Source organism: Bos grunniens, chromosome 14 (genome assembly GCF_055505025.1).
Source record: "Bos grunniens cultivar Pamir isolate PY7600 chromosome 14, Bosgru_T2T1.0, whole genome shotgun sequence".
Taxonomy (NCBI): Eukaryota; Metazoa; Chordata; class Mammalia; order Artiodactyla; family Bovidae; genus Bos; species Bos grunniens.
Genome location: NC_141178.1, coordinates 6,188,014 through 6,212,446, shown reverse-complemented (window position 1 = coordinate 6,212,446; position 24,433 = coordinate 6,188,014). Strand labels below are relative to the sequence as shown.

The following is a 24,433-nucleotide window of genomic DNA, read 5'->3' as shown; positions in this document are numbered from 1 at the left end:
ATCAGAGCTGCTAAGTCCATTCGGTGGCATCCCATTCCTTTTAGCCTAAGCAGGGACGCCCTTGAATGCCCCCGGGGGCTGGACAGGATGCAAAGCCACCCGCCACCCCGTCTCCTCTCTCCCCTCTTCTCTCACATTCTCCCTCTCGCACTTTGCATTCCAGCAAACTTAAATTCTTCCCATTCCCCAAACATTCAACTCCATAGTTGCTGTTGATACGATACCTTCATAAACGCTTTGAGCGTTCGTCGTCCAGTGAGGGTTCAGGTCTCAACTTGAATGGGGGTGCACATCCTGGGAAAAGTGCTCCTTGGCAGTAGGTGGGTCGGGTCTCCCCCTGACCTCATGTCCCTACAATTACTTAGTCTTTCCTCTCTCTTCCGGTCCATTATTTCCATGAAGGCGGCAACTTTGGCTTCCGAGGTCACACTGTTCCCCCAAGACCTTGCCCAATACTGCAACACGATAGAAGCAACTTAGAAGAAAAAGTTAGGTGAATATACTGTCCTGCCCAACAACCGATAAAATAGGAGGGCACAGTTCTCATGTGAGCACCCTAGTTAAGCTGAGAACCTTTCCCTTACTGTACCCTGAAAAATACCTTGAATACATTCAATATCTTTAAGTGATTACATCCCATAAAAGAATAAACCCCCCAAACTGTTTAATTCAGAAAAACACAGAATACAGGCTGATTAAAGCACTACCTTTATTTCTAACTTTTTGACCAATATCATTTGAAGAAAGAACAAAAATAAAAACAAGGTACTATTGTAACACATCAAGAAATGACTTTATCCAAATGGAAGATATACTTAACATCAATTCATATATTAGTAACTTACACACTTATTATCAAATATGACATAAAGCCACAAAACAGTCTCTCGAAATCTCAACCAAGCTTCTGGTTTACCATATGTGTCACTTCCATGACTACCAACCACACATATAAAGAGACTAGGAGAAATTTTATTGAAGATGATTTTCCAGAAAATTTACACAATTAATAAGGCAAAGTATGTTAAATAAGGCATAGGCAACAAGGGGGCCCTGAATTTACTCTGGAAAGGCTGCCTAAGGCACTACCAAAGTAGACAGCTGTAAATCCCTGATCTGACTTTAAATTTTTCCGATCTTAAAGTTTTCCACTTCAAGCACAAGGTGACGTGACCATGCTAATTGCTCTTCTCTCAGAACAGGCAGACTGAGAAGTACCACGTCCATCCCAGGCACTGTCGCCCTCATATGTTTGTGATGTGTCTGTTTGGATGAGGTGTAACAGTCAACTTGGCTATTTTTTCTTTAAATGCATTTTAAGGACTAATGGCACGGAATGAATGGTAGCACGAAAGAGAAAAGGACTATTTTAATACAAAACAATACTAAATCAGCCTGTGATGACGCAAAATGTTGAAGCTCTAAGAATTTTATAAATGATAATTTAGAAATTATCAACACTTTTATTCAAAACTGCAAAAAGGTATCAATTCCCCTAATCTACTGGAATCACAGGTCTTATGAATAATAGCACCTACTGATGAACCAAATCAAGAATGCATAATACAAAATTAATTTTCAAAAGAGAACAATTCTGGTTAAAATCAGAATATAAAATTATAAAGACCAAATCAATGACAGTGGTGACAGGACACTGGTTTGGCCGATGAAAGCAATGAATGCTTCTGACCAGCGGTGCCCAGGTGCCCTGCAGGCGGCCCCAGTGCCGCCAGGATGGGGCTCAGGAGACTGAGGAGGGGGCCCGGTGACCCCTGGACCTCAGCTTCACACTAGAACCTCTACTTCTGTCTTGCAGTATACCAAGATCACATGCAAATCGTTTCTTTTAAAGGCCGCGTATGTTTACAAAAGAAAATTCTGAAAACCAAAGCAAACTATATATGCTGTTCCCCAGCACCAAAAAGAACTGAAAGCAGGGCATCTTAGACACAGAGGCTGCAAACTCCTGGGAGAGTCAGCAGTTCATTCCTCTCCTGACGGACGTCAAGATAACTTGTCATCTCATAAGTCATACTATAGGGTAACAGACGACTAGTTAATAAGTACCTTCAGGTTAACAACGCACATCCAGAGGCCAGCTAGCTGAGTGGAAAGTGTTAATCGCTCGCCGGGGGTGGGCACCCACGATGGTCAGCAGACGCCCTCTCTGCTCGCCGGGGGCAGGCACCCACGATGGTCAGCAGAGCCCCTCTCAGCCTGACCTGGACAACGAGCGGCTTCCGAGAAGCCAAAAGCTGTTCATGGCTGAGGGCTCGCTTCCTTCAAATATTTCAGGGGACAAAAGACCCGCGCGGTGGCACATTTTCAGTAACCCTGGAAGGCACGTCAGCACAGCCCAAGGTGCATCCCATACGGATCCGTGACCAACATGCAGTCCTCAATAACCAGATGTTACTTCATGACCGGCCAGCACACAGACATGTGTGGTACCTGGCACACAGGTCCTCAGTAAAACCTTAATCCATTCTGAAAAGGTAATGTTTGCTAAGGATTATATTCCAAAGTGTAAACATCAGGAAAAAAAAATATATTAAAAAAAAAAAAAAGCATGGAAAGTCCATTCTATCCTATGCAGCAGTTGGATTTTTTTTTTTTAAGTTATAGTAGGTTTTTGCTTAATACCATACATTTTGGGCTTAGGAAGCAGCATGGTATTAAAATGTAAAATAGGATTTTGATTAATAACCATTATCATGAGTTTTAAAAAATCAGAGTAAAAAATCACTTTAACAAAAAAAGGAGAAAATACCTAAATGAATCTATATAAATGTAGAAATCAATGTATGTGACCTTGGAAGATATAAAGGAAAATATAAAGCTTGCCTTTTTTAATAAGTAATGTCTTTCATTAACTAACAGAAAGTGCAATTCCGAATTTCCCCTTATATGTTTGGTCCTTATAGCTTTTCCTGGACAAACCCAGTCCTACCCATTTTAACAAACTCCAGTTGAAATCATCTAATAATGCTGAGTCTAGGACAAGCTATCGTTAATGCACATACAGAATCCCGAGTGTCACATACAATCAATGAAAAGGTCAAATCTGACCACATTTACAATATTAAATAGTGAAAATGAAAGATCCAGGAAGGCAAATAAAATGGCTTACAGGAAGTTCCTTCTACTTGTTGATTTTACAGCTTTAAGAACTGAATATGTATGTGTCTTCCTTTCTAATTTGGGACTTCTTATGAAGTCTTCTGAGGATGCATTCTGTTTTGAACTGTGCATGTCTAAGTTGCAGCAAAACTCAAGCACAAGTGAAGGTAGTTTTATCCCACGGAAAAGCATAAAATATAGTTCTAGATACAAATTCAGTATCATCTAATTTAAGAAACTCTGGTCATCTGGTGTGGACATCGGCTTATAATACATATATCGCCTAAGCAAAGCACAGCAACCTATAAATTGCATCATTCCAACAATTTCCCATTCTTTCTATTGACAAACATTCAAAAACAGCATTTTCATCATATGAAAGTAAACAACCACAAGAACGTGTACTTTTCTCACACCGGCTCCTAATCCAAACAGCCTTACCGCAATTACTGCAATGACTGGCAATCACTGGGTTGATTGGGCAAAGCCTAAGTTAGCGCTCTCCTCCAAAAAAAGTATAAAAAGAATGCTTTAAATAGACATACTCCAGAGAGAGCTAGGTTTGCATTGTAAATCGTAGGGTTTCTGAGAAGGGTGTAAAATGACAGATTCACGATTTGAGATGGTGAGAAATCTGTTGCTCCACACAGCACAAAAGAATTCTGCTCGGACGACCAGAGCGCCTCTCATTTCGTAGCCGGGTTCTTGGGAGGAAGGAGTTTGTACGTGTTGAAGTAGCCCACCACCTGCTGGGGGACCTCCGCCAAGACGCTCTGAGCAAGTGCTTCTTTTGGAGCCTTGTGAACAGATGAAATCAAAGCAATTTTATTAGCAACCAAGTTTTAACTGGGATTTTGATAAAAGACTAAGAACTCCTCCCCCACCAGGAAAAAGCAGTTAGTTCCCAATTTCTAGGCTTGTATCTTGTCTCGAGAATAGGCCACGAAACACACAACAAACCGTTACTCGGGAACGCTTTAGTATGCTCACATTTAACAAGTTCTTTTTTGGTGCCTGCATTTTGGCATTTAATGATGTTGGTTCTTTTGCTTTTCAACTTTTAAATGTGGGTCTTTCATTCTCTGGGTATTAATTTTTTTAACTTTTTATTTTGAAATAATTACAAATAGTGCAGAGAGCTCCCATGTACCCATTACCCAGTTTCCCCCAAAGGTAACATCTTTTATAACTATAGGACAATAACAAAACTAGGAAGCCAGCATTGGTACGGTTCTCACAACTTATTCAGATTTCACCAGTTTTACATGTACTCATTTGTGTGTGTGTGTGTGTGTGCCTGTGTGTATACAGTTATATGTAATTTTATCATGGGGGTATATCTGTGTAGGGAGAAAGCAACGGCACCCCACTCCAGTACTCTTGCCTGGAAAATCCCATGGATGGAGGAGCCTGGTAGGCTGCAGTCCATGGGGTCGCTAAGAGTCAGACACGACTGAGCAACTTCACTTTCACTTTTCACTTTCCTGCATAGGAGAAGGAAATGGCAACCCACTCCAATGTTCTTGCCTGGAGAATCCCAGGGATGGGGGAGCCTGGTGGGCTGCCGTCTATGGGGTCGCACAGAGTTGGACACGACTGAAGCAACTTAGCAGCAGCAGCATATCTGTATAACCACTGTCACAATCAAGATGCAGAACAGTTTCACCATCACAAAGACCCCTAACGCTGCCACCTTTTTTAATATACACCCACCTCATTCCCCTCCACCCACTCCCACTCATACACTGGCTGGTGGGAACGTAAAGCTATGACATAATTTTACATAATTATGTAAATGACATGATTTACATTATATGACATTTTGTCATATTCAGATTTCACCAGTCTGTGTGTACACAGTTATATGTCATTTTCTCATCGGGGTCTATCTGTATAACCACCATCACAATCAAGACACAGAACAGCTTCATTATCACAAAGATCCCTAACATTGCCACCTTCTGCATACACACCCAGCTCATTCCCCTCCATCCACTCCCAGGCACACCCTGGCTGGTGGGAGTGTAAAAGGACACAATTATGCCAGAAAAGTTCAGAAGCTTCTTTAATGACTAAAATGCAACAACCATACAACTCAGCAACTGCACTTATGGGTATTTATCCCAGAAAAATAAAAACTTATGTGCACACAACAGCCTGCTCGTGAATGTTTTCAGCAGCTTTGTGTATGACAGATGAGAACTGGAGACAATTGAAGATGTCCTTTAACGGGTGAATGGTTAAACTGGTATACCCATACCATGGAATACTACTCAGCAATAAAAAAGGAATATATTCAACAAGTGGGAAGACTCTTAAGAGAATTAAGCTGAGTGGGAAAAAAGACAATGTCGAGGTTATATACTATGTGATTTATATAACATTCTTGAAATGGCAAAAACATAGAAATGAAGCCAGACTGGTGGTTGCCAGGGGTTAAGGAGGGAGCGAAGGTGGCCGGGAAGTGGTGTGATTGTAAAAGGGCTACGTGAGGAAGCCTGCTGTGATGGACCTTGATTGTATCGTCAATATCCTGGTTATGATTCTGGACCATAGTTTTACAAGATGTTACCATTAGAGTAATCTGGGTAAAACAGTCTCCTCAGAGGTTTTTCATCAAATCAACTTTAGTTTGGTAAATTCATCATATACTTACATAGTTTTTCCCTTGTTACATTTGTAAAGATAAAATATATTTTAAAACAGCAGTCACAACAACATCGTTTTAAATAATTTATCATAGGGACTATAAGAGGTACACAAGAATACAACCTTGAAAAAAAACAGCCAAATCTAATCAAGGTTCTTCAAATGGAAAATTCACACACTCTACTAGCTCAGTATTGAAGAATCTGCAGGAGACCTGGGTCTGATCCCTGGGTCAGGAAGATCCCCTGGAGGAGGAAAAGGCTACCCACTCCAGTCTTCTTGCCTGAAGAGTCTCGGGACAGAAGAGCCTGGTGAGCTGCAGACCATGGGGTTGCCCACAGTGGGACACAACTCAGCATATATGCATGGCGACTCCGGACATCTACTCTTAACTGCCCCGCTACGGACAAGCAGAGTCTGTTCAAACACCTTGGAGCGCATGAGGGGCAGGGAGGCGTGGTACTCACGTTCTGGAACTGCCTGAAAGGCACAAACTGGACAATATCCCTGACGGCTTCTTCGCCGGTCGGGGAGCGGAGGCTTCCGCCGTCGCCATCTAGGAACTCCATGGCGCCGAAGTCCGCGCCTCCAACGCCGACGATGATGATGGACATAGGCAGCTTGGCAGCATTAACAATCGCCTGTCTGGTCTCGTTGAGGTCTGTGATCACGCCATCAGTAATGATCAGGAGCACAAAGTATTGCTGCCAAAAAAAGACAATGATGTCCGCTGAGCGAGCTGAGCTCCCCAAGAATAAAAGCAACAGTTAATGACATCTCCCGCCTGATGAGTCATTTCGTCGCTCATTTTCCTTGTCAGTCTCTACCCAGGATACCATCTATATGAAATTTTCCAAGATTCTCTGATGACAAGGAAATTAACTGATACGAAAACTGTAGGTTAATTAAAAGTGCAACAGACCACAGAAGAAGGTTGGCAAAAATACGGCAGAAGCAAGATGAAACTTTCAGTTAGCACAGAAACATTTTGATTGAACTGGAGGGTTGGATATGTCAAAGTACCTGTCAAGGGAGCAACTGGCAACAACTACATTCTTAAAAGATCAAATATGGAAGTAGAATTGTTTATCAAGCTAAAATATGCTTTTGAATAAGTGGATATGGTTCAGGGAGGGGCAGAAGGGAATCTTTCTCTCAATCCTGCCATCTCTGCTGAATCATTTTAGAGAGTGATACCATGGGACATAAAGTTGCGACTCCATCTTTTGGGTCATCTACGTCTGGAATGGAAAGCAGAATTATAATAGAACCTATCATGTGCTGGGTGTTTACGGTTTATCTCCTCACACTTCTTTCAATAACTGTATGAGGCAGTTATCCCTGACTCATTTCTGAAGATATGAAGCTGAATGAGGTTCGTTCTCCAGGGTCGAACAGGCATTTTGCAACAGCAACCGAAGTGGTAAGTCTCCTCAAGCCTTAACTTGCTAAATCTACTCAAAAAAAAATTTTTTTTCCAGAACCTACCCAGGAAAATTATTTCAAAAGACAGAGAACAAACTCATTAAGTATAAAGGTTGTTTTGCTGTTCTCTTGTTTTTAACGATCACCAATTTAACAGATGTTACTCCCAAACCAAGGAGGACACATCATTGCTTCATGCCCTGTGTTTGCATCTCGACAGACCAAATAAGCAGGAAAAGGGCACTGGGGCCAACTACCAGCCCATGTCCTCCCTGCCCCTGGCAACAGGGCACTCACAGAGGCTGTCCGTTGCTGTGTGGCTGCAGCGGCAAACCTGGCCACGTGGTTTATGATTGGAGAAAAGTTAGTCGGTCCATAGAGTTTTATCTGAGGAAGGCAGGCCCGATATGCCTCTACAATGCCTTGGACTCCTAGATTAAAAAAAAAAAAAGCAGGATTAAAAATTGTCAAGCACAATTTAATTGTCTACTTTTCACCATAGTGGCTGGTTTAATTTATATACTAACATACAGTGCTTTAAAGAGTCAAAAGTTCCATATTTAGGAGCTCTCTAAGGTATATATTACAAAGCTCCATAGCGATGCTCCATCACACACACAAAAAAAACCTATAAACTTTACTCTCCCCCAGTAGAAGGCATTTGTTTTCACCTCAGTCAAATTATTCATTAGTCTTCAGTAGGGTTGTTATACTGTTTAATTTTGATATGTTTTGAGAATGAGACTCTGACGGAAAAAGAACCATGCGAAAGATGCTGCAACATACAACTGATGACAAGGTACGAAAAAGTAACTGATAAAAATGGGAAACCTTTGCACATATGACCAGAGGGTCTACAAAAATGTCAGACAGCTGTGAACTTAATGTCAATTCTAGCCAAGGGTTTATTGGATAACTTAGAGATGAAGCGTGGTATAGTGGACTGCACTAATTGCAAGTATTCACTTCCAGGTTGTTTATCACATTTTGCTGCAGAAACACTCAAGCATGTCTTTGTGGGCTGCGGCTTAGGCCTGCAGGGTAGCTTCGCCCAGTGCAAGTGATCGGACGTGACAGCCAAGTCTAAGCAGATGTTTCAAGAATCTTTACTGCCGGTTTTTGCCAGCTGTCTTGCTTTTCCGCCCTGCTATGGGAACAGCGTATTCCAGACTGCCTGAGACCCAGAATGAGAAGGAACAGGGGAGTGCAGCGGTCTAGCCAAGAGTCGAGTGATTTGTCAAGTGATCGAGACATAAATCATTGTCATTACAAATTACTGACAGTTGGAGAATGTTGATTACCGCAGACAGCCTATCAAGAGCTGAACAGCACTCCTGATTAAGGCACTGCTGATGAATCTGCCCTTAATACACAAGAGTGTCTGGGATGTAGGTAAGAGACTAGAAAGCCTATAGTAATTCCCCCATAGTACTTTGCTGAGAGTATCAAGAAAATCTGAAAAGACTTTTTAATGTCAACCAAAACAGGTGTCCTGCTTTTAAAATTTCCCGTAGAACATAGATTAATAAGGAGGAGCAGCGTATATTTGGTTTAAAGCTTAACGAGATCAACTTTCTCCACTTAGAATGAGTGCCAATAGACTCCTTAGGCACTTTGAATTTAAGAATAAGTGGTCTTATGAACCACCTTTGAGAATGTAACTAATTCATACAGAGAGATGATTTTACAGGCATAAGGTGAGGCTGTAACTAGTGGTTAGTCAATCCAGTAGTAACAAAAATAGTATTAACATAAGCCAGCAGCAGGATCTTTCTGTAATGATATATGCTATAGAAAAATTGAACCCATAACCAAAGCAACAGTAATATTTTCTTCCATTTCTATCATCTAGCTTGCTTTTCAATAAGGTATACAAGCTATTAAATGTTTTCATAAATATCAACAGCCTTCAATTCCTCAACTAAAACTGAATTATGCTAGTATCTTTCCATTGCATTAAAGGAACAACTGAGACATGTTTTTTTATGGGCAACTAAATTCAATGACTAATTAAGAGAAGAGGATTAAACTTCCTTGTCTTAAAATAAAGTTGTATTGTTTTCTATGTGACATTTCCTTTGTCTGAAACCAAAACGATCCTTTCTTTTGTCCAGACTAAACCGAAAGCAGAAAAGCTGCACATCGTGACAGCCCACAGACAGGCTCTTATTACTCAGAGTGGATGAACTTCTAAAACGAATCATCCTACGATCTGTCATCCATATTTACTTGCAAAACAAAATCTAATTACAACAAATTCTAAAAACTGTTCCAATTTCATCATAAGCATGAAGCACATTTTTTAAAAAGAAAAAATTACTGAAAAAAAAAAAAAGAAATAATGGCTATTTATTGTGGGTATGAAGTAACAATGCCCATTCTATGAGCTGACTTTTCACTCTTTTGACAGTGTCCTTTGATTTACAGAAGTTTTAAATTTTAGTCTAATGTATCTATTTTTTCTTTTGTTGCCTGTGTTGGTATCATATCCAATTAACCATTGCCAAATACAAAAAAAAAAAAAAAGAAAAATATTCCCAGTTTCATATGGCTAGGGATATAAAAGGCCACAACCAAAGCCGCTGAACGTGCATAAAGGATGAGAAAAGAGTTTTGCAAAAAAGGAGAAAATCCTAATACAAACTACTCCCAACAAAATATTCATGCTCTTCTACTTTATGAATATCATAAGAGGAGGAGGGAAGGACATCATCTTCTATTAGAAATCTATATATTTTGCAACTGTTAAAAGGACACTTTGCAGAAAATTAGCTTAGGGTCTACACTTGTATGCCTCTGCCCCCACCTCTTTCCCTCCTCCAAACTGTTTAGTTTTATATTAATTTTGTGGGAGATTTGGCATTGCTCAATATGGTAAAATGGAGAAAGAAATGACAACCCACTCCAGTATTCTTGCCTGGAGAATCCCAGGGATGGAGGAGCCTGGTTGGCTGCCGTCTATGGGGTCGCACAGAGTCGGACACGACTGAAGCGACTTAGCAGCAGCAGCAGCAATATGGTAAAAAGGAAGAGGCACTGGGATATTTGAGGGATAAACAGAAAAGTGGAATGACAGCAATATTTATGCCTGTTTTCCACACAAAGGAAAGCTACTCCCAGAGCTTAATTCTGTGCTTCTTTAGCCTACATCCACCTCCTTACAGAACCTGTGTAACAAGTAATTAGCTGCTGAACACTTTCTTCATAGAAAGTTAACTGTTAATCTGAGAAAAACACCTGCATATTAAATGATTCATTTTATTGAAGGTTTATTTTTAAATCAACTTATATGTGAATATAAAATGATCACTCTTACTGATCTACCATCAAGACTGAGAAATCTTTTATTCTATTAGACCTCTTAAGGTAGAAGAATTTAGCCAGCAGTCTTCATCATTATCATAGTGATTTGCCTTCTTACTACACTAACCACCAACTTGGTGTAAAATTCTACTTTACGTGATAGGAAATTTAATATATCACAAAATATATATTAGATATATATTATTCTATTATATTAGATATATATATTATATTATATAATAATATATAATATATTATATTAGATATATATATATATTAGATATATATATATATATCAAAAATATATTAGAAAGGAAATCTGAGTAGCTTTCAATCACAGAGGAAAAAACAACTGACAAAGACTTAGTAAGCCTTTCAGTTTAAAAATTCACGTTGATTTTTAACTTACCATTACAGTAGGGATTGGATGGATTAAAGTTTATTGGAAATTCATGAGAAACCTGCCAAAAGATGAAAGAAGGACTGATGAGGCTTGTTTTGCTTTGCCAGGAGGCAAACCTTCACAATGAGCTCTTCCTACCTGCCACTGAGGTGGGACCTGCGCTCCAAAGCCGAAAGCTGGAAACATCTTATCACTAAAAGGAAAATTTGAAAAAAGCAAAAGGTCATTTGTCTCTTTACTCATAATAAGACAATACGAGCTTACTTTTAAAACATTCAAAATGTTAGAAAAATCTAAAAATAAAGACTAGAACTAAGGTTAATATTTGGAAACTCTCATCCTAAATATTTTTCTGTGCATTGAAGGAATTTAAAGTCTTTCTATACGAGTTTATTAATATGGACTTTATGACTCAGACAGTAAAGAATCTGCCTGCAATGCAGGAGACCTGGGTTCCATCACTGGGTCGGGAAGATCCTCTAGAGGAGGAAATGGCAATCCACTCCAGTACTCTTGCCTGGAAAATTCCATGGACAGAGGAGCCTGGTGGGCTACCGTCCATGGGGTGGCAAAGAGTCGGACACAACTGAGCAATTAACACTTAACACACCTCTACTTATGTATCGTTTATCATTTCACTAAATAAATATGTAAATAAATTAATAAAGCTTTAAAAAGCACAAGTTTTTCATTTGTCTACAAAAAAATAGTCATTTGGCAGCAAAACGTGACCTCAACTGACAAGAGGTTATTTATAGCCTATATTTATTTATACCACTTAATATGAATAAGATATCGTACATTTGGCCACAGAAATATGGTACAAATGCTACACATCATAAAACTCTCCATTTCTGCAGCAAAATACATGAATATTTGACCCAAGGGCTTAGAGATAATTTGGACAGAATATACAATATCATGAGAGTGGCTGCCAAGTGTTGCACTGTACGGAGATTCTCCCCCAACGGACAGACACCAGCGGCTGGCCATAGCAGAACCCTGTAACGATGATACTAACATTTCTACTAGCGGGACTCTTTTTTATATTACTTCTCAATGGTTCTTTTTGCACCAAGGCTAGAACCTGTGTCACAGATGTTACAATATGTTTCCCAGTTGACAGTCTGCCTTTGACTTTAAAAGAGCTTCCGTTTTCTAGTTATTAACGTTAATGACTGTGAACACACAAAACTTATTTCATGATTGTTGCCTTCTCTGTCTTGCTTAAAGGCTGTCCTCACTGCAGTATTATAGACAATTCACATATATGTTCTCTTAGGACTTCCAAGCCTTGATCTTGATATTAAACGTGTAATTCATCGGGAGTGGCATGTGAAGCAGAAACTGCTCATGTGGATCCACCAGCATCCATCTCTCCCCCTTTAACCCTGGATCCCGTGGGCCCCAGTGACCACATTCTCCCGACCCAGCCTCTGTGCTGGCAGTGGTCGGGGGCGAGGTTCTGGCCGGATGTGTGAGTGGAGGGGTTTGCAGCCACTTCTGAATCGCACCCTTGGGGAAAGCACATGCATCCTCAGTCCCTTTGTCTTCCTCCCACTGGCTGGAGAGGACGAGAACTCAGACCCAGGGTGGACGCTCTGAGTGGCAGCACGGCCCTGTCGGCCCCGAACTGCTTATCTCTAGACGTGCAACAGGAACGAGACACAAATCTCTATTTTGTCAAAATCACGGTGTGCTGGGGTATCTATTTCTGCAGTTCTATCCATAGTCTGTACAGAAGTATCCTAACATATACAAGCACAAGTTAGGGATTCAAATCCAGTTCGTGAGCAGTTTGACAGTTGTTACAACCCCATCTCTATCATATACTTAAATTGACAGACATTCTTGGGTCTATTTCAAGATTGCGTGTTTCTACTGGTCATGTAATAGTTCCATGCTGTCAATATATACTTAATATTGTACACAGGAAACATATATAATGTTGCTGTGCTGTGCTTAGTCACTCAGTCGTATCCGACTCTTTGCAACCCCATGGACTGTAGCCCGCCAGGCTCCTCTGTCCACGGGATTCTCCAGGCCAGAATACTGGAGTGGGTTGCGGTGCCCTCCTCCAGGGGTCTCCTCAACCCAGGGATGGAACCCAGGTCTCCCACACTGCAGGCAGATTCTTTACCAGCTGAGCCACCAGGGAAGCCCAAAGTGAAAGCGTGAGTTACTCAGTCGTGTCTGACTCTGTGACTCCATGGGCTGCAGCCACCAGGCTCCTCTGTCCATGGAATTCTCCAGACAAGAATACTACAGACAATAGCCATGGGGTGGGCAGCCGTTCCCTTCTCCAGGGGATCTTCCTGACTCAGGGATCGAACCCGGGTATCCCACATTGTGGGCAGATTCTTCACTGTTTGAACCACCAGGGAAATAAATCATATATGTATACATACCAGGTTTTAATATCTACAAGCACAAATTTCCTTTTTTCTTTCCTGAAAAACTTGGCTATTCTTACTCATTTTGCCCTCTAGAAAATTATAAGAATCATTTTGTCAAGGTTCCACTGGAATTCTGATTAAAACTGAATAATCCAGAGAGAAACATTCTATTTTCATCACTGTGACATCTGCCTATCTAGAATCATGGCGTATCTTTCCTTCTTTGTCCCTGGGTATAATTCTGTAGTTTTCTCTCACTTTAGACCTTTGACTAAATTTATTCTCATTTTTTATTGCATTATGAACTGTGATCTTTTATTCACTCCAGTTTCTTCAACTGGTTTTTGATAGTTCATGAAAAATTGCTGATTTTTTATTTTATGTTGTATGTAACCACATTTTGAACTTTCACTACTTTCTAACATTTTTCACTTGATTCTCTCAGGTTTGAATTCATTCCTCATTTATGTATGAAGCTGTCTTGGCTGGTGCCTTTGTGAGAAGAGCTCTTTGACCAGTTCCTGGTCTGAGGAGGTTCTCTGCCTCTTTGAGCCAAGTTTGGTAATTTGTAGCTTTCTAAAAGAATCATCCTGCAACCTAGATTTTTTCACTGAAATAGTATAACATGTTACCAAACATAACATACAAATGTTTAATGATTTTTTTTCTGAATTTATGCTTATGATCTCTGTCTCATTACTAATATTCTATGTGTTTTCTCTTTTTCTTGGGGATCGGTGTCAACAAAGGTTTTCCCAAATTTTGTTGAACTTGCAAAGAATCATCTCTTCATTTAATTTATTAACTTGGTGTGTGTAAGTCATCACTTTGTGTGTTTGGAGGAAGCAGAGCACAGCCAAGTGGTGAGGACAAGTTTCCAGAGCCAGACAGCCCAGGTGTGGTTCTGTGTCTGCCGTTACCTGCTGAGGGACCCTGGACACGTGACTTTAGCCTTCCTGCCTCAGGCTTCTCATCCGTAAAATCAAGATGATGACACCACCTCTCTCACAACCAAGCATGAGGACTAGATGAATATCATATAGAAAGGATTTAAAATTTTCCCTGACATATAACAGCTAACACGTATATGGAATCTCCTACTATTACTGTATGTATATTTTTCTTTCTATCCTTGAATTTTACTTTGTTGAAAAGCTAGTTCATTTATATTCAATTCTTTTTTAAAAAATAAAAGTGTCAGAAATCTTCCTTTATAAAGATGCCTGAGTACTGCCTGGGTACCTCAGTTGGTAGAGTAATCAGACTTTTAATCGGAGGGCATAGGTTCAAGTCCCTGGAGATGCTTTAAAAAAAAAAAGAAAAAAATGAAGTAAGAGGAGTTCCCTGGTGGTCCAGCATTTAGGACTTGATGCTTTCACTGCCGTGGGCTGGGGAGCTAAGTTGCTGGAGACCATGCATAGCCTTCTCATTACCCTTTATTTCTAGACAGTCTGTTATTACACTCTGATTTCCTCTTTGATCTAAGAACTACTGAAGAGCTTTTTTAATTTTCATGTGGTAAGCTTTTTTTAGTTAACTTTTTGTTTTAACTTCCAAGAAGCAGTCTGAAAAAGTAACCCTGTAAATTTACTACTTTTTTTTATCTAAGTCCCATTACAACTGTGTTTCTTTGAAATTTTTATCATATTTCTAGCTATTTTCAATTGAAATACATTGATACTGTATTACTAACCATATCCATGCTTATATTTTCATTTTGGATTATACAACAAAGTGTCTATAAAGTAATTTTTCAATTGCCTTTAATGAGTTTTGTCTTAAATTCTGTTAGGCTGGTATTGCAACTACTACCCTTGGCTTAAACTTGTTTCTCTAAGAATTTCATCTAAATGGCATAACAGATTAATGAAAACCTCCATCAATATGTATGGACTTTTATCATAAAATGACAGACAAAAACAAGTGAAAATGTATACTGTACCCTAACAGATACAGAACAAAAAATTAATAACGTGGATTTTTTTCTATTGTTTAGTACACCTTCAGAAGGACCTATTTTAATCTATTCAAAATCTATCCATTGAGAATCGATTCAAAGTATTTCATAGCAATTATATCAAGGTATCCTGTAGCACTTGCTGAAAATCACCATTAAGAAACTAATTTGACAACAACCGCCTAGAAAATAGACATTAAAAATTAGTGTCTATGAGTGTTTACAAAATGTGTCTTCTGGACTTCAACCACAGAAATAACTTATCCCTAATGAGTAAGCCCCAAGAAAACCGGATCAAAGAAACAAAAGCCTTGCCAACAGTCAGCTGTTAGAGAAGGACGCTACGCATAATACATTATAACTAATCACAGCCAGAGATTAGAGGCCAAAGGTAAACACTGACTGTTCACAAAGGGAAAAATAGAAAAGATAAGAGAAATTTTAAGGAGAAAGTTACTTCTCCCCAGCACGGTTATCCCATCAACTACATCAGAGAACCAGCAGAAGATCCAGACACTGCCGTTTCTGGGGAGTCATGCACTGGAGTCATACTCACGCATCGTAGTCCTGAATGACCAGTCCCACAGACCAAATTGCAGTCAAATACTCATTAATACCATTGGGGCTGATGTAGTGAAGGGAGTTGGGAGAACGCGGATCACCATTGGAGCCAGTGAAGTCCACTCCCACCTGCCAAATGACAATTGTGGTCCTTACTCAAGGGAAGGCAGGGACATTCTTGCTTGCTGTCCAGGAAAATGCACACACTGAATGCTGACACAGAAACACTCATCCCTGAGCCTGCTCTGATTTGCTAACAAGTCCCTGAGCCGACAGGTATTTTCACGACAATGAAACAATTACAGCCTCAGCCTGAAGCAACCTGCTAGTCCTAATTTTCTAGACGTCTTAAATCATAGATTATTATATCTATGACTTTAGGCATAGAGGACTTTTTGGTACATTTGATTAATGTTTTTTATTAATTAAATTTCTGCAGGATAATCACTGATTTATACACAAATGCTTTTTTTCAGGTGGAAAAAGTATTATCGACAAGGCCAAAAGCTTCTGGATCAACCTAGACAAACTCTCTGCAGAGACCATATTCAACAGATTGTGTACATTTCATCACAAAGTCAGTTTGGCAGTAAAAGAAAAAACACTGTAAAATAGAGGGAAAAAGCCACATGTTACAGTCTACTGTGAAAAATCCAGTGTGTTACTCACAGTAAAATTCAGCTGGCAGCCTCCCATGATATAGTCAAGGAATGTACATTCCACTGTAATCTAAAAATAAATAGTAAACAAAATTAAAACTTTCCTACTTTTTTAAGAGAAGCAAAGAGCTCCCTGGTATACATTTTTAATCATCTATAAACTGAACAGCACAAGATACAAACATATAGAACCCACCCCTACATTTGAATTTAAAGCAACCTACCCCTACATGTCATGAATCTGTAAGATTCAAGATAATTATAGCATGTTATGGGAAATAGATGGGGAAACAGTGTCAGACTTTATTTTTTAGGCTCCAAAATCACTTCAGATGGTGACTGCAGCCATGAAATTAAAAGACGCTTACTCCTTGGAAGGAAAGTTATGACCAACCTAGATAGTATATTCAAAAGCAGAGACATTACTTTGCCAACAAAGGTTCGTCTAGTCAAGGCTATGGTTTTTCCAGTGGTCATGTATGGATGTGAGAGTTGGACTGTGAAGAAAGCTGAGCGCTGAAGAATTGATGCTTTTGAACTGTGGTGCTGGAGAAGACTCTTGAGAGTCCCTTGGACTGCAAGGAGATCCAACCAGTCCATTCTAAAGGAGATCAGCCCTGGGATTTCTTTGGAAGGAATGATGCTAAAGCTGAAACTCCAGTACTTTGGTCACCTCATGCAAAGAGTTGACTCATTGGAAAAGACTCTGATGCTGGGAGGGATTGGGGGCAGGAGGAGAAGGGGACGACAGAGGATGAGATGGCTGGATGGCATCACTGACTCAATGGACGTGAGTCTGAGTGAACTCCGGGAGTTGGTGATGGACAGGGAGGCCTGGCGTGCTGCAATTCATGGGGTCACAAAGAGTCGGACAAGACTGAGCGACTGAACTGAACTGAAGATTAGAATATCAATAGCCAAAGATGAAATGCACTGGTTTAAGAAACTAGTAATGAGTTTAATATGTTGAGACTTTAATAAGTTTAAAAACAAAAGCAAAAACTCCCACTCATTTAAGAAACTCTTGGATTTTTCCCCTTCACTCATAACATCTCATCTTGAAATTATAACCAGGACTGATGCACTGAGTTAAGTCATTTCCACTGATGCACCAGAAAAACACCAATGGTGCCCGGTATTTCCTAAGATAATGAAAAACTTTAATTTTTCCTTTGTTAGAGAGCTGTCAAATCTTGGAAGCAAAGTTACTTGAAAGAATTCTCTACTATTTCCTATTTTCTTCTCTAAAGGGGCCCAGATGCTCATGTAATTTTCAACTGTTCAAAGTGTTTGTGTGATATATACCATATTGATGGAAGAACTTAACATGTGGTCTCATTACACTGTAAGCTGTCAAGAGCAACCGACCTCACAATGCTTCACACTGATCACCCCTGAATTCTTGTAGCTTTTCTTCTTTTGCCTCTTTTTTTCATTTATGCATTCAAATTCAACCTGTAGGAAGAAAAGACAAAATGTTCAATATTATTAGTGATATTAGAAAATGCCAATGTAAATTTAAGTGAATGACTTTTTTCTCTTAGAAACAAACCATCTACTGATATAGGTCTGTTACAAAATACGACTGTGAAACAATTGCACACTATATTATATATATGAAATATGTATCAGTCCCATTTCCTAAAAGCACTTCTAAAACTTTGTACCTTTTAAAATAGTTTCTAAGTATAAATGTTTCCTTTGTAGACCATTTCCTTATAAACGCTCCAAGTAATCATCTTTTTTCTTTATAACAAAAGAAATAAAATATTATTTTTAGCTGTCACCCACACAAAGTACAAAAACATACCGCTTGAAAAAGAAAAAAACAACCATCAGAAAACAGAAATATATGAAGCCCAACTCTATGGTAAAATATGCAGCAAAGATCATTCCTTTCCACTGGGAATATGCATAGAAACAGATCTAATGTCTTCTTCCCACAAACAGACCATCTTCCCTTCCAACGCCTACCCACTATGCCTCTGGAAGGCTTGGCTCGAGTCATCCTTCTCCATAGCATCAACTCCTGTTCTGGTCTTCTCTGATCGCCATCTCTCTCATTAAGCTTCCACAACTACATAAAACTTACATACTTGGCATTAATCTCAACTGTTTCATTTCATTAATTTTTTTCATAGCTAGGGTACAGTCACTTCCAAGTTATACCCTGAAATTCTCACTGTCTTGCCAAATAATAAGAGACACTCAGTGAATACTGGGTAAGTCACCTCTTCTGGTCAATAGAAAGCAACTTACATACTTTAGCCAGAGGCATTACTAATTTTCTAAGAATCAAACATTTAAAAATACCTTTGAAACAATGATACCAAACAAAATGATGTTTAAAAAAAAATCTCTTGATGGTTTAGGATCCTGCCAGAGTTTCAGTCATTATCATACACACTGCTGCTGCTGCTGCTGCTAAGTCACTTCAGTTGTGTCCAACTCTGTGCGACCCCATAGACGGCAGCCCACCAGGCTCCCCCGTCCCTGGGATTCTCCAGGCAAAAGCACTGGAGTGGGTTGCCATTGCCTTCTCCAACGCATGAAAGTGAAAAGTCAAGGTGAAGTCGCTCAGTCGTGTCCTACTCTTCGCGACCCCATGGACTACAGCCTACCAGGCTCCTCCGTCCATGGGATTTTCTAAGCAAGAGTACTGGAGTGGGTTGCCATTGCCTTCTCCATCATACACACTAATTATTGAATATTAGAGATGCAGAAATGCCCTAAGCAGAACTCTCATTGGTAAAAGGCTACATTACTTCACTTCATTTATCCACATTTTTACAGTAATCCACCCAAGCAACAAGCACCGTTCTAGGTCCTGAACACAGAGTTGATAAGATAGAGTCCTGTCTTTGAAGATTGAGTGGGTAAACCTTGTCACTGTAATAGTATTAAAAGCCGCATTCTATCATGGGGGAGGGAAGGACCAAGTTAGCTGGATTTAGGAGAGTTCCGCATGCTAAGACGGCATCCTCTCCTCAACTGCACCAAAGGAGTGAGTTCCTAGACCCCGAACGCTTTATTTTTCCATCAATTATCTCATGTAATTCTGCCAACAACCTTGTAATGTAGGATTAATGTCCCCTTTTAGGAACTGAAGGGGCTTCCCACATAGCTCGGTTGGTAAATCAGCTGCCTGCAGTGCAGGAGACCCGGGTTCGATTCCTGAGTCAGGAAGATACCCTGGAGAAGGGAATGGCAACTTGCTCCAGTATTCTTGCCTGGAACATCCCCTGGACAGAGGAGCCTGGCGAGTTATGGTTCATGGTGTCGCAAGAGTCAGACACGACTTAGCGACTAAACCACCATCACCTACATGCTCTGTAAAGTATTACACAGTTAGTTTCTGGTTCATTCTCTTCTAAAAACAGGTCATTTACTGGTTCTGCAAAATAATGTCTATAAATGTGGTTCATTCAGTAAAAAAAAAAAAAAAAACAACAAACTGAAACCAGCGAAACAACGATACACATCACTCCTCATGTTTAGTTCTTTTAGGAAGCTTGCTTTATAGAAATGTTCAGATTGTCACAATTTTCCATTATTTCTGCCCTTAAAAATAAACATATATATCTTTCAGCAGAATATTTACAGCTGAATTTTACTGTTGTTTTTATTTAAACTGTTAATTCAACTTTTGCATTTAAACCATTAGGCGTGGTTGGAAAAGCCCTTCTTACTTCACACAAGTACTTCTGCTACACAAGTACCTGGGCTTTGTGACACAGGACTGTGTGCTCAGTCACTCAGTCATGTCTGACTCGTTGCGACCCCATGGACTATAGCCCACCAGGCTCCTCCGTCCATGGAATTCTCCAGACAAGAGTACTGGAGTGGGTTGCCATTTCTTACTTCAGGGGATCTTCCTGACCCAGGGATCAAATCCACATCTTCTGCATTGGCAGGCGGATTGTTACCCCTGAGCCACACGGCAAGCCTGTAGAGATAGGACTAGAGATCTCTGTATGACCTCCTGAGAATTCTAGTACCACTATGTCAGCTCAAAACTCACTTCTCCCAATTATGTAAATCAAAAAGCTAATCAGTTTTGTTTATTCATTTAGTATTTAAGTTTTGATCTAAAACTATCAGTATCTTCTTTTGGGTCACTTCACTTACATAACTTGGTAAAAAAGACCTTGCCATCTGACCATAATCTCTTACCTTTTAAACTTCATGTTTGGATTTTCAAAAGCAAATGCTATATACGAGAGCATTATTCAGGTCACTAAGCAGGTAAAAACATTTCAGATTATTCTAGGCAAGCTAAAAAGAGAATTAACTTATTTCATTCAAACTAGAAAGTTAAGTAAGAGGGAAGCAGTTTATAAGTTTTATTTATAAAAAACACTCTGGAATAGTTTTTAGGCACTTTGCCATAGAGACAGGAAAGTTTCAGAAGCAATCGTAGAAATATGTGGGGATGCTAACTAACAAACTGAATGCAATTAAGGCAAACAAATGATCCTAACAAAGTCAGTCCATTAGATGGCAGCTTAAGACTACATAACTTGAAGTAGTATAACTATGCTTTTATACTTCCTTTGGGCAAGGACATGTCAGAGAGGGAGAGAAGGTAAAAGCCAATTTCTAAAGTATCCAAAAGGAGAATAAATGTCCACAATTTAAGCCTTGGTATTTGTCTCATGTAGATATTAATTATTGTGGCTAATGAAATGCCAAGATCTTTAAAACGAAGGCTTTTCAAACAAACCACATAATTTGTCCATAGCGAAAGGAAACCAAACCTCTAAACATAAATGTAAACTCACCCCAAGTAAGAATTTTGAGTCATCTGACTACTTAAACAAAATCCAAAGATTTCAGAATATTACGTATTATAGAGTAAAAGCAAGGAAAGCTATTTGCTATTTCAAGAGAAAAAAATGAAGTAATAAATACAGAGCCAAGTATAAGGTATACTCAAATAACAAAGGCGCGACTCACAGGTGAGCTTCTGGAGGCTTCTTTCAGTTTTGTCATTGTGGTTTGAAAGGTTCCAATGAGATCATGCGACCCATCGTTGTCATAATCATAACACTCTACCTATAAGGAAGCATAATATAAATATATAAAAATATATACAATCTTGTTTAAAAGAACTATAATAAATGGGACTTACCAAGAAGTGCACTTTTAATTCAAATAAGTGAAAATGTTTAATACACAGTCCTACTTGGAGAAGCAGGAACTAAGTTCCTAGAGGAATAATACTGAAACCCTTTCAAGCCCTGGCTATTCTTGGGATGGGATTCTAAGACAGATTGCAGGCACATGAAAAACACAAATACTGTTGAAATTCCATGTTGATCAGTTTCCAGTTCTTGTATATGCCCTTTACAAGTTCTAATAAAACTGAAATGCAATTAGACCTTCTCTCTCGCCCACTTTTCACCTTGCTATTTTACAGTGGCTAAAAGCCATTATCTATCTGAAGGAAGAAAGGAAGTCAGTATCCTAGGCAGCTAAAAATCATACAATTAAATTCTAGATGGTTTATAACTATGGAAAATGTATTTCATTAGCTGCAATCTGGTGAGGCTTGGCTTCTTTTAGGAGTTCGATTCAATGAAGTTGGATTTGCATCATTCTGAGGATCACAACTCCCACAATGAAAAGGAAAATTCCAGGAAAACAGTATTTAACCCACTGAGGAAGTGTCTACACTGGGCCATCACAACGCTGTTTCCATGTAAGACAAGGCCAAGTCCAGTCTGAGCTATGGCTTCCATTAAATGCTCACTGTTTCTGAAAACACGTGGAAGAGAGCTGAGGGTATCTGATTCCCATGTTGGCAGAGGCTGTCAAAGAGTAAATATTCACAGGAATATCTGAATATTCATTGCAGCGAGAAAATTAACACGGTGTGAACTCTTAGCAAGCAAGTGCTCACTGTGATCATAAATAACTTAAGTTTTTATACTGCTTTATAATTACAAACATTTCTTCCGCAAACATTCATTATGTGCACTGCACACAGCATCTACTGAGGATGTCAGGTAGACAGAAGAATTTAATAGTCTTAGAAGATGACCTATCTTGTGTGGTAACCGACAAAGCACATCTGTGCCAAGGAAACTTTTGAATACTTCTAGTGCCTGTGATTTAAGATAAAAGTCTATGATTGAAAAGCAATTTGCATTTACCCTATGCTATAATCCTTTACAAAGTTACATTAATCATCAAGCTAAAACACTCAGGATTTATATATATTCACCAAGCAAGGTGATTTTTCTTCCTCAGTTCTATGAAAAGTGAATTGAGTGCTTATCAAAACAGGAAGTCTTTCACTCCATATATTTTCATTATTTTTCAAGACCAAAAATCAAACGATCAATAAATGAATACAAACTAGGTCTAGAATTGCAATTCTGAGTAACAGTAAGTGCTTTTATTTGTTTCCAGTACTTCAGTCAATTTATTTTTTTCATACTCAATTTAAAAATTGAGTATGAAAAAAATAAAAATGAGTATCAGATGTATAGATCAAGAGTGAACTCTTAGCAAGACCTATACATCTTGATCTTGAACTCTTGATCTATACATCTGATACTCATTTTTATTTTTTTCATACTCAATTTTTAAACCAAAAGCCCTTTATCTGACAGAAAATTAATGATAATAATTTTTCCAGAGGAATTAAAATTAAAGTTAAAATAATATTTTAATAATTTCATTTTTATTTTTTTTATTTAATTTTTTTAATTTTTTAATTTTTTTTTTTTTTTAAATTTCAGGTATACACGTGCTCCCCATCCTGAAGGAGGGTTCAGGAGGAGGGTTCAGGAGGGTTCAATAATTTCATTTTTAAGAGGTTTTTTTTTTTTTAATTACAGAAAACAGAACATTGGATTTTAGATTTACATTCAGGAAACTCCAATTTATACCTAAGACAACAAGATCAGGCTTTGATAAGACCAAGATTTTATTTAAACAAAACTTACGGAAGAGCTAAAACAGTTCATGTTTAGACTGTCCAAAACTTCTGGGAATGCAAAGCATTTTTAGAATGTGATTCCTGATAACTCACTATAATAAACATGTAGGAAAAGCTCACTGTTGCCCCATCAAAGACAAATGTTAGATGTTAAAGGAAAATGTGACATTTATTATGCTGACATGTGTTCAGATACAGTCTGAGGCAAAGGGTGTAACGATTTATGTCATTTAATTTCTCTTCTCAAGAATTCAAAAACCAGTAGTATTAGCTGTTTTAAACAACAGCTTCAGCAGTCTGTGATCCTGAAATGTACACATATATACACACGTGCATATGTATATATGCAAAGAATGCACACATCACACAACACTACACTCACTAATGCATTCTCAGTGTAGACATGCATGGTTATTCTTCTTATTCACACACTCTTATGAAAATAATAATCCATGCTAGAATGGTAACACTGGGACGTTCACACTGCAGCAAAGAAATCACCAATGATTCCGACTCTGTTCTCTGCTCTATAACTCTGTCTACATCTCTAAGCACCTTCCAAACCCCAAGAGAATCGGTGATGGATGGCTTTCTGATGACTGCAAGAAATACAGAACTAAAGAAAGACAGACAGAGATGGGGTGGCGAACCAGCTGGCGCATAGTGAAAACAAGTGGAGAATCTTTTAAGAATGAAGACGTTCATCAGAGAGAGCTCAAAAAATCAGTTTACTTACTATAATAAAATAGCCCTGTGAGCATGACGCTGTGCACAAAAAAAAGAAGTTAAAGAAATATTGTTTCGTTGTTAATATATTATTACAAACAATCAAACAGTTTAGGCATTTTTTTCCTAGCCTCTCTTACTTCTTAGATCTAATGAAGCCTTAACTTGTTATTTTTAATGTGAAAAGCAAAAGGTCTAGATTTAATATAACAGTAAAAAGTGTCAACCACAGATTGGCCCTCTCCGTGGGGGCTTGCCATCACCTCTACAGGGACTAAATCAAGTGAC

General features: G+C 38.9%; 1 protein-coding gene across 4 annotated transcripts in view; it reads right to left on the bottom strand.

The window, feature by feature from the left end:
- Positions 1 to 692: 692 nt before the first annotated feature.
- The window catches only part of CPNE3 (copine 3), a 48,635-nt gene continuing 24,894 nt past the window's right edge, over positions 693 to 24,433 (bottom strand). For all 4 annotated transcript variants that reach the window (XM_086335857.1, XM_086335854.1, XM_086335858.1 and 1 more), the window contains 9 exons: positions 21,430 to 21,528; positions 17,842 to 17,928; positions 16,484 to 16,543; positions 15,810 to 15,943; positions 11,039 to 11,093; positions 10,907 to 10,958; positions 7,492 to 7,625; positions 6,237 to 6,473; positions 693 to 3,917 (listed from right to left, as the gene is read on the bottom strand). In XM_086335857.1, coding sequence (XP_086191983.1) covers positions 3,807 to 3,917; positions 6,237 to 6,473; positions 7,492 to 7,625; positions 10,907 to 10,958; positions 11,039 to 11,093; positions 15,810 to 15,943; positions 16,484 to 16,543; positions 17,842 to 17,928; positions 21,430 to 21,528 — 969 coding nt within the window. In that variant the 3' untranslated portion in view covers positions 693 to 3,806. The remainder of the gene's footprint in view (positions 3,918 to 6,236; positions 6,474 to 7,491; positions 7,626 to 10,906; positions 10,959 to 11,038; positions 11,094 to 15,809; positions 15,944 to 16,483; positions 16,544 to 17,841; positions 17,929 to 21,429; positions 21,529 to 24,433) is intronic.